This window comes from Thunnus maccoyii, chromosome 17 (genome assembly GCF_910596095.1).
Source record: "Thunnus maccoyii chromosome 17, fThuMac1.1, whole genome shotgun sequence".
Classification (NCBI taxonomy): Eukaryota; Metazoa; Chordata; class Actinopteri; order Scombriformes; family Scombridae; genus Thunnus; species Thunnus maccoyii.
The window spans coordinates 8,070,293-8,081,925 of NC_056549.1; the positions used below are offsets into that span (position 1 = coordinate 8,070,293).

General features: G+C 38.1%; 1 protein-coding gene across 5 annotated transcripts; it reads left to right on the forward strand.

The window, feature by feature from the left end:
- The first annotated feature begins 345 nt into the window (after positions 1–345).
- On the forward strand, positions 346–10,877 carry LOC121882517. Of its 5 annotated transcripts, none has more exons than XM_042390830.1 (3): positions 346–573; positions 7,715–7,805; positions 9,718–10,877. In XM_042390830.1, the coding sequence occupies exons 1-3, from the start codon at positions 497–499 to the stop codon at positions 10,603–10,605; spliced, it is 1,056 nt and encodes a 351-aa protein (XP_042246764.1). In that variant the 5' UTR covers positions 346–496; the 3' UTR covers positions 10,606–10,877. The 5 variants fall into 5 exon arrangements, with proteins under 5 accessions (XP_042246764.1, XP_042246768.1, XP_042246767.1 ...); XM_042390834.1 differs by having other exon boundaries at positions 347–573; positions 7,728–7,805; XM_042390833.1 differs by lacking the exon at positions 346–573 and adding an exon at positions 4,529–4,633.
- Positions 10,878–11,633: the final 756 nt, after the last annotated feature.

An 11,633-nucleotide genomic window follows, 5' to 3' on the forward strand; every position in this document is an offset into this window, starting at 1 on the left:
AAAACACTTTTCATGGTTATTTTTGTCATTTCTCTTTTAGTTTTAGCAACTAATAACTTAGAATCTTAGTTCTGGAGAAAGTTTTCAGGCCCACTGCTGCCAGATGGTCTCTATATATATGATATCAAAATAGATGACTTCCTTTTCTGAGAGTCAAGTGTCAGAAAAGGTGTAACGTGGAAGCTGCTCATATCATTTTTTTTAACTGATCAAATTACTAAATGTGAAAAATGTGAGTAGTAGTGAGTCACTGAGAATTATCACACAACTCCACAATTTAACTCAGGTCTGCAAAGCTTTTAGTGTCTATCAGTAGTTTTGGCCCACAAAGTAACTGCTCTGGTTTCGTCTCACTGTTTAACAAACCCCACTTCCAGATGCAGCAGGCAGCTATTTTCAGTGAAAAAGCTCTGATGAACCCACTGCACAGTATGTATGCTACCTGCCGAGAAACATGTTGGTCACAAACATAAAACACAAGAAAATACAGACGTGAATGAATGGATGGACAGAAGGACTGAAGAACGGAAGGATGGATGAAGACATTCACACAACTTCTGGTCACTGGTGGAGGTAAAAAACAGTTTAATTGAATTTAAAAGGCATAAAACCATAAATTAACATCTTCTGTTCCTTAGTATCTATAAAACAACATCAAAACTTGTTACAATAAAGGTGCTTTTTTTCTTAAAAGTCATACAGAATACTACACATTTATAATTACCCAACAACACATCTCATAAAAGAACTTGCTGCAATTATAGTGCAGTACACGCAGCCCGGTCGCCAGAATAAAACGTTGGCAGTTTACATTTCCGCAAACCACAGAAACGTTGAATATCTACATTTCAACATGTGTAATACGTAGCATATTAACATTTCAACAAAACGTATCATACAAACATCTCTAAAGTGACGTAGTTCACATGCGATCAATATGAGCTGACCTTTCCTATTAGGAGGAGGAGGGGCCGGTGGATGGTTTTTAAGTTTCTTGGCAGCAAGTTGGAAGTCAGCAGAGAGCACGGTTTGAGACCACCTCAAAACCAATGCCAACTTCCCATTTCATTCAACAAAAGTGGGTGTTTTTAGTGACACGTCAGGACATTTGCAGCCGTTTTTCTAGCGAGAAACCCGGGGTGTTTTTAGTGAGACATCTGCCATTTTTATTTTATGTTTTATTTGTATTTTAACCCAAACCATGATCTTTCCCTAATCCTAACCAAGTGCTGTTTGTGCCTAAACCTAACCAGACCTTAACAACAGCGTTGTCACACCATAAAACATCATTATTCAACGGGTAGAAATGTTAATATGCTACGTTTGTAGAAATGTTGATATGATACGTATTACATGTGTTGAAATGTATATATTCAACATTTCTATGGTTTGCAGAAACATTCAATGCCAACATTTTGTTCTGGCGATTGGGTTGGGCATTAACATGGGGGTCTATGAGGATTGACTCGCTTTTGGAGCCAGCCTCAAGTGGTCATTCAAGGAACTGCAGTTTTTGGCACTTCCGCATTGGCTTCATTTTTCAGCCTCGGAGGTTGCTGCGGGGCAAGAACGGGAAACAAGAAATCAAGCTGAATTTTGTGTTTTTTGTTTTTTGCCTGTTTCTGTCTGTGTCAGTTGTACCGGGGAAAAAAACAAACGGTTCAAACGTATCTTGGTCCCAAATCCACCAACAAAGAACATCAAGACAGCCAGGCACCAGATATGATCTGAGAAACAACAAAGACACAAATAAAGATGAAACTAATCAATGTGCCCACCCCCAAAATTTGAAACTGGATGGCTTTAGAAATTGTTTACTCCATTTTCACAATAATTCTACCAGCTAGAAAGCTCTACGTAGTATCAGCAAAGCTTGTAAAGCCTCTCAGCAACAGCTATGGAAGTCGCGTACAATTGTTGTTAACTGCAGTGTGAAGTATGAATGGTCAGGGTACTAAAGTTTTGCTTCCTGTCCACCCTCTCATTCATTTCAGTCATCTGTGGTCCTAATTCACAAAGGAAAAATGAAAAATGGAAATTACACTTGCCATATCTGTCATATTTACAGTCAGATATCTACTTGATTTGACTCATTTGGACAGCTGAAGCTTCATATTAGCTTCAGATAAACTTTTAAAAAGGTATAATGTGTAAGAATTGGCCACAATTTTAGTTTAAAACATTCCCAATTTAACTAAAATTATCAACAGAATGTGAAGAAATAACAGTTTTGACGTTATGTGAAAGAAATATGTATTGTGTTGCAGAGATATCTACTGAAGTTAGCATGCTAACCAGCTAGCTCTAGCCCGTACTGTCTTGTAATACCACTTTGTACCTAAGGGGTGATAGTGAGTCACTGTAGTGTCCAACATGTCAGTCCAACATGAGACGAAGAAGAAGTAGTGCTGACTAGTAATGGTAAAGCCAGGCTGACTGCTGTTGAAATTTTCACTCTATGACTGATAATATGTCACTTTTTTAAAAAATTAAGTTTTAATATTTTCTCAGGTAAGAAAGTAACCATGTAGACTCCCTGTTCGTGGTCAGTTTATCCAAATAATGCCTATTTGGAAAGGTGCACCAACGTTGTCAGAGCAGCCGACTGTTACTGCAGAGCTGGCTAGGGAGACATCAGCCTTTCATGTCAGCTGATTCGACAAACTGAACTGGCTCATGCCACCTATGTGAAAGCTGGCATGAGCCAATTGGCATCGTAGCACATCGTAGTAAACTGGATCAATATTGAAATATCATATCAATAAATTAGGTCTATACTGGATTACTGTGTTGCAAAATGGCAGCAATTAATGAAAAAATGATGCTGTGTGGCAGAAAAAGTATTGTTTTGCCATTAGTGAGTTCTGCAACATTTTATGATTTACACCTATCAGAGGACCATGTGTGTAACTATTTAGTTGTCACTTAGAGTTATGCAACTTATCTCCATGGTGCACTGCTGGCTCTGATGACTTGTACATGGTATCATGTGGCCAATTCTTTTACATTGAACTTTTAAATACATTTTTGCATGTAAGGAGGACTGAGGATCTTGGCCCCCATCACTTATATTGTAAGTGCATTATGAAGGGATCTTCTAATGGCCAATATGAACATGAGGAGCAATTAAAGCAAGGAAAAACCTATTTCAGTATTCATTTGGGCACCTGACTTATGTTTTAAGACATATTTGAATAATTGTGAACCCATCATGTAAGGTCAGTGAAAGGGTTTCAGGATCTTTCCCTAAAGCACACGGTCACAAAACATATAACACACGAAGTGAAATCTAATTAAGATAAGATAAACCTTTATTAATCCCTGGAGGGAATTCTGAGGAATTAAAAGATGGCAATTAGGGCCATAGCACTTTTCTACTTTTGACATGTCTGGGCAGGTCATAACTGCAATTCCCAAGTAGCAGGTGTGTCTTCATTTACAAAGAAAAACATCAACAGTTCTACTGAAAAAATAGTCACTGTATTTTAAGGTCATGAGTTTGTTCAAAATCTAAAGTTTCATAACACCTTGTACAGGTTGTGAACATTATTACCACTGAACATAGTAGTACTTTCAGAGGAATCTCAGTGAATTTGTAACTAAAACTGAAACTAAAATACCACATCAATGTCCAATATCATGCTTAGTGTGCATGTGACCCTTTTGTGGTTGGTTAAGGCTATTTTCCGGTCTCTTTCAGTTATTAAAGTGAAAATTCATTGTTGTGAATATGATAACTTCTTAAAACCAGTTTACCTATTAAGTAGAAATGTGGAATTCTTTTTGAAATTGGTGTCCTATGACTAGACTTGTAACAAGCTGTAACATTACACAAGCCTGAATGCTGCCAGAGCTTCTGGTGGACAGTCAAAAACCTCAGAGTCTGCTGTCTCCATTTCTGCTTGGTTTGGGAAACAATTGTGGATGAAGGCATGAAAAACTACAACACCAAACATTGTTTCTTTTACCTATTTTGGACGAAGAGGAGCTGGACCAGATTGTGCCCAAAGCTGGATGCAGCTGCATAAGTTAACTTTACAAGTAACACAGTCACTGCTCTGTATTCAGAGTTAAAGTACAATATAATATTCTGTCAGAAAACAAAGTCAGGTTTACCAAAGCACCGCAAAGTTTGTTGAAACACAGAGTTTTCAGTTTGGTCGATGCTGCAGCAGCCTCTCCAGCTGTGGTGTCTCTATTTTGGCTATCGCTGTAACGTAGCTCCGGTGGCCGCTTCCTCCTGCACATTCTTGTGTTAGACTCCACAGCGCAATATTTGGCCATGTATCGTGAAACTAGTTTTCTTCCAAATGTACTGTAGTATGATATTTTAGTGTCTGCGTTTCCCTATTGCTAGCATAACATGGTAGGAGACCCACCTTTGACCGTCCTTGAAGGCATCACTACAGAAATAATCCGTAGTTCTTCCTTGCCCCCAAATACATCACTGTACCATAGACTGTAAAAAAAATAATGGATGTAGCCACCATGATGTAAACCATTGGTTTGTGGACTCTCGTTTCGAAGCCTTGAGTTTGGCATTTTGACCGTCACCGTCTTGGATTTTTGGAGCCAGAAGTGACCATATTTGGACAAGAGAGTGGAGCGGACCTTAACGCTAGCTACTAACTTGGTTAGCATGGTGCACTTACAGTCTATGGTTAACTGTGATCATGCTAATGCTAATTTTGACTAGTGAAAAACAGGCTTAAAACAATGTTCTTACTGGAAAAACTGAACAACTGACCCCTCAGAAATTGGTAGATTTTGCACAAACTTGTGGGATGTTGTTTTGCTGTAGCTTCTCATGACCTTAAACTACAGTAGCTATTTTTTCAGTAGAAGTGTTGATGTTAATAATAAAAACACACCTGCTACTTGGGAATTTCAGTTATGACCTGCTCAGACATGTGAAAAGTGGAATAGTGCCATGCCACTGACATCTGTTGATTGTGTGTTATGTGATGTGTGACTGTGTGCTTTAGTGAAAGATAATGAAGCCACAGTCTTTCACTGACCTTAAAGGACGTGTTCACAATTTTTCAAGTCTGTTGTCTTGCTTTAATTATTCCTCCTGTTCATACTGGACATTAGAAGATCCCTTCATAATGCACTTACAATGTAAGTGATGGGGGCCAAAATCCAGTCCTCCCTCTGTGCAAAAATGTATTTAAAAGTTTATCTGAAGCTAATATGAAGCTTTAGCCATGCAAATGAGTCAAATCAAGTAGACATTTTGAGTGAAACGAGCAGATATCAACTTATCCACTTGTGAGTTAACCACTGATACTAAAGTCACTTTAAAGGGAAATTCTGAAGCTCGAAGTTATTTACAAAATCATTTAAGTCAAATTGTTTAATGGTGTGAGTTGAGATTGGTTATTCATACCTCAGCTGAGTTGCCATCTGCCGCTCGCCCCTTCTAACCAAAGAGGAGACAAGGCACAGCGCCGTAACATGACAGCAAGGAGGAGAGCAAGGCGGCAGGGCAGGGGACTGTCAGCCCTCGCCGCCTCTGCTCCCCAGACCACCTCAACAGAAGCACTACTTTGGACAGTCATCTGAGTGATGTTCATGTGACTGCTTCTGTCCAAGCATGTGTAGAAAATGTTTAGATTAAATCACAATACATCTTACACGGGAGAGCACAATTCTCTTCCCCCTCTCCGCCCTCCCGGCCCTCCATGACCCAGCGGTGAATTCGTCTCAGCCCGTTTCACCCAGTGGATCACAGAAGCTGTGTGGGACACACGTGTTCGGTAGGCATGTCTTGATCGGCTGGCTACTTATATACAAATTTCAGTTGGTAAATACATGCGTGTGATTGGAGGAGCTGTTACCCAGAGTCCAGTAGAGGGCTTCACCTGCACTTATAGAATGAGGGTTACAATATCGTAACCTTCAATCAGTTCATTGTTGGTTTGGCTCTGCACATGAGATTTGTTGACAATAAGAAAATATAAAAAATCACCAGTCTTATCCTTTAAGATAGAACACGAGCCTTTGTATGAAATTTCTGGGCCTTATGTTGTTTGGATAACGTGTCAAAGACAAAACCTGGTTGAGCATGTGATTGTACACACAATCAAGTAGCTTACTATTTACTGTGATTTTCTACTGTAGTAGGATTGATGCTGTTCTACAGTATCATGTTGATAACTGTGTTTTTAGGCCTAATACACAGTACTATACTGTAAATAATATTCACAGTAATTAACTTACATTTCTCCGCACACTGAGAACACAGGACAGGTAAGGTTGAGCTGCAGTGGAAGTATAATAACAAAAAGAGGGATTTTGGCACTAAAAAGACTGTAACATTGAAAGATATCTACTTGATTTGACTCATTTAAACCACTGAAGCCTCATATTAGCTTCAGATAAACTTTTAAATACATTTTTGCACAGAAGGAGGACTGTGGATTTTGGATTGTGGATCATGTACATTGTAAGTGCATTATGAAGGGATCTTGTAACCGTCAGTATGAACAGGAGGAATGATCAAAGCAAGACAACAGACTTGAAAAATTGTGAACCCGTCCTTTAAGGTCAGTGAAAGATTGTGGTTTCATAATGTTTCACTGAAGCACACAGTCACACAACACATAACACACAAAGTGAAAACACTAACTAAGATAAGATAAGATAAGATAAACCTGTCAGTTAGTGGCATGGCACTATTCCACTTTTCACATATCTGAGCAGGTCATAACTGAAATTCCCAAATAGCAGGTGTGTTTTTATTTGTAAAGATACACATCAACACTTGTATTAAAAAAATAACCACTATATTTCATGGTCATGAGAAGCTACAGCAAAACAACATCCCACGGGTTTGTGCAAAATCTAAAGTTTCACAACAGCTTGTACAGGTTGTGAACATTATTACCACTGAACATTCAGAGGAATCCCAGTGAATTTGTAACTAAAACTAAAATGCTACATCAATGTCCAATATCGTCATTGTTTAGTGTGTAAGTGACCCTTTTAAGGTCGGTCAAGGCTTTGTAAGGAAATTTTCAGTTATTAAGAGGAGATTTGGCCCAGTGTCAAAACAATAAACCAGGCTGATGACACAATGATTAAAAAATAACAGATATACATCAATAATGGTGTCAATTTAAACACAAACTGTTGTTACAAAAGCAGGATTGTTGTACTTATCTAAATAGTCTTGATGAATCCAGCAATATGAGTTACCAGCATACACAGATAAAATAAAATAAAACATAAATGATAAAAAAAAATGGCCAGGATTCACACAGATATCATCATGTGCAGATATGGAATATAAAGTACACATTATCAAGAACTCAATCATGTCACCACATTGAATTTAAGGTGTATAATTAATTCTTGGTGTCGAATTGTTTATTTTATTTTCATTCATATATGTATTTCTTTGTTTTTATAGAATTACTGTCTGCTGATTGGTGGACTCTTCTCTTCATTTTGTGTGTTTCTTGTTGCCATTTATTTTCTTTGTATTTAATTTGCTAAATCATATATTTATTAGTTTAGATTTTTTTGTCCTTTGTTTTTATCTAATTGATAATTGATTATAATTGATATTATCTGGTTTGGCAAAGCAGTTGACATCTTATGGTAAATACCTGCATACCTGTCACAGAACTGGCATGTTGAGGTGCAACATGTATAACCTGCCCCTACTCTGCTTCTGATTGGCTCTGACTTTTGATATTTTTTACCACAGACTGTATATAAAGAGATGTTTACCCTCACCATCTCACTCCACTCTGGAACAGAGGACCCACACCAGCAGATCTAAGAAGCTCTCTGAGACAGTAAGTAGTTAAATGCTCATTGATATACTCTGTCCATGTAAAGTTTTATATGTAATTGGTAGGATTTTAAAATGCACTCTGTGTAGCTGCAGCTGTGTCTAAGTAAGAGTTGTTTGGGAGTAATCTGCACATGTGACTAATACTATAGGTTTGACAGGCTTGTTGGAAATGTATCAAAATTAATTAAATGATGCCAACGACTAAATATCGTTTAACCGAATTGCCATAACAACAAATGAGAGAGAGAGAGAGAGAGGGAGTGTGCATATTCACTCTTTCATATTCACTATAGCTTGTATAGTTTATAAAGTTACTGCACAGACACTGAATGCACATGAGCCATTTCTACTGGCAGTGACGTTGTTTTAACGTATTAATTATTTGAGTCTGCATTTCTTGAAATTTTATTTGTAAATTCATTATTTAATAGTCCATGTTGTATAAGAATGTCTGATATATTGTAGGAATGATTAAGCTAACGGCTCATGTCAACATATTTTCTACCTGACGCACAGAGGGATTTTTAGCCTCATAGTAACCGATATTTAATTAAATGTGTTTAATGCTGAAAGACAACAGACTCACCCCCTCTACCTGACTATATTATATTAACTTTCTTAGGGACTCTTTGTTATTTATCAGAGGGAGGGGGGTGGCTGGGGTGTGACTTTTTTTTATCTTGACCCTACCCTGAAACAAAAATAAGACGCTAACTCAGTCCAGCCAATGTAACTATCAAACAGAGCGGAGGGAATGAGAGTTATCACCAAAACAAACAGTTTCTTCAGCAAAATGCTCCTTGCAAAAAATCACATCATACAAACTGTGTGCACTTATGCAGAATAAAGGTGCATGACAGCCACCACTCCTACCACACAAAACCAACAACATTTAATAAGCCTACACACATACACACACACACACACATACACAACACAGCGTACACACTAGGGATGTGCAGAGGGCCCAGTATTTGTATTTATATCTGTATTTGTTGAGGCAGCAAATTTATTTGTGTCTGTTTTTGAATAATGGTGGATAGAGGCTTAGAAATCCTGTTTTTGTTTTTGTTTTTATTACGCTTTTAATTTTAGAAAATTAAAGTGTTACAATAAGTGTTCATGAATAAACTAACTCCCCACTCAGAGTCTCCCAGATCAAAGACAACTGCGCTGACTACTGAGCTAAAACTTTACTCATCGCCTCATTGCAGACAGACCTCTGCCTATTTATACACCCATAACACAGAGACAGCACACCGTGTAACGTGTAGGGAGCAACTTCAAAGGCGATTATTTTCAGGTGACTTTTCATTTATTTCCTATTTTTTACAACCTAACATTGTGGAAAGGAGAAGGGGAACAACAGGTTATGGGGAGTCCCTAGGGAGTACTTTGCATGTGTCAGTAGCTTAGCTTTGTCTCTGTGGAACACCCCCAACTCTGGGAGAAATGTCCAAATTAGGAATTGTACATAACGCAGCAGGTAGATGTGACTTCCCTCATTGAGACCTGCTGATAGATGTAGCAACAGAGCAGAGGAGAGAGATTGAGATTGCAATGTAACTGACCTGCACGCTGGTATTTGACTTTTTTTTTTCTTTCTTCGCGAAAACAAATAATTTTTAGAATATTTGTATTAAACAAATATTTGTAAAAACCCCACTATTTGTGCTTTGCCAAATAACGTATTTGTATTTTGGCACACCCCTAGTTGAAACTATGTACATTTCTGCAGTATGCATACACTTTTAAAATATAATTTATTTTAGATTCTATAATGGTGATTGGTATTTAACAACTGTAATTTTATTTTGTCATAATTATACTGGAGCTCACCTGAAAGGTGAAAGTCATGCTGTTAACTTTATGACATATTCTGTTAACTCATGATTTGTCTTTCTTTAATGCAGTTATCCACAATGGCATACATCACACATCTGGATGTGTCCCTCAATACAGATGAGGAGCAATATCTCCAAGCACAAGGCTACCTGAAAATAAATGTTAATCTGAACAAAGGGGCAGGAGGAAACAACATCTACATTTGGTACAGTAAAGAACATGAAGCTCCATCGATCACCAGGCTTCAAGTCACATTCAATGATGACATGGCTGTTGGATTGATCAAAGCAGGGTACACAAAGATCAATAAAGATCTCAATGCTGGAGCTGGAGGTGATTACATCTACCTTTGGTACTTCAGAGGGCAGACAGCGTACGATACTCCCATAGTGGACATCGATGTCACTACAGATGCAGAGAATGGCGGCTGGAAGTTTCGCTTTGGCTGGGAGAGACTGGCCTGTGATCTGAACCGCCACATTTATGGGAACTGGATCTACGCCTGGGTGAAGAGAGAGAAACAAACATACATCTGTGACGTCACTGCCACTGAATCCTACGGATCAGACGCAGATCTCCTCCAGGCTGGTTACATCCGTGTGGATGAAGATACTAATAGGGGTGCAGGAGGAGCCTTTGTCTTCATCTGGTACCGTCAGACCACTGACCCCAAGCGTGCACTCAAGGCTCTGCAAATCTCCACCACTGATACTCAGTATCAGCAACTTCAGCAGCAAAATTACAACTCCGTCAGTGTTAACCTCAATGAGGGGACCGACGGTCACCCGGTGTACCTGTGGTTCAAGAAAGAGGGATCCAGACCCATTAAGGCCATCACCATACTTGTCAACCCAGCTGCTGTGGAGGTGTATGTGAAGGCTGGTGTGAAAGTTATCAAAAGAGATCTCAACACAGGCAATGATGGTGCAACTGAATACCTTTGTTATTATCAGTGAAGACCTGAGAAAGCCTCCATGGCAGCAGAGCAGATCATTCTCAACACTCACTGAAGTGGAAAGTTCAATAATCATTTTTCATCTTTTTCATCTTTATTTTTTTCATCATTTATAAAACATTTTTTATTGTGGTATTACTGGTAATATAAGAAACTATCAATAGGTGATGGGTTTTATAGCTTAATTTGCTGTCAATCAATTTAAAATGGCAGTTTTTTTTCAACACTGATTACAACATTAATGAAAGATTGAATGTTCTGTCACTTTAATCTGAAAAAAATACTTTTCAATAAAGACAAATTTGCATGTGAAGTGTGTTTGTTTCAGTTTGAGTATTTCTACATGTTTGATCAAAATAAAAATATTCCCGTCACTCTTAACATGCTGAAAATTCCCCTCAGGTTGTGGTCAGATAATTCTTTTCTTAAACATTGACCACACTGCTCTGTATGGATCGTCCTTTGTGATGCTCATGTTTCTTAAAAAACATTTTTCATGGTTATTTTTGTCATTTCTCTTTCAGTTTTGGCAACTAATAACATGTCAAAGTTTTCAGGCCCACTGCTGCGAGATTGTCTCTCTCTATATATAATATATAAATAGGTGTCTAAGTGCCAGAAAAGGTGGAAGCTGCTCTTATCAATTGTTTTTTAATTGATCAAATAACTGAATGTGAAAGATGTCAGTAGTAGTGAATCACTGAGAACAATCACACAACTTGGTGTCGTCTCACCGCTCTAACAAACCCCCAGGCAGCTATTTTCAGTGAAAAAGCTCTGATAAACCCACTGCACAGTATGTATGCTACCTGCCCAGAGACCTGTTGGTCACAGACATAAAACACAAGAAAATACAGATGGAAATGGATGGACAGAGGGACTGACTACAACAACTTCTAGTCACAAATGAAAACAGTTTAATTGAAGAAAAAAAAGCATAAAACTGTAAATTAACATCTTCTCCTGTTCCTTAATGTCTATAAAACAAAATCAAAATCATTACAATAAAGGTTCTTTTCCCCAGAGAAA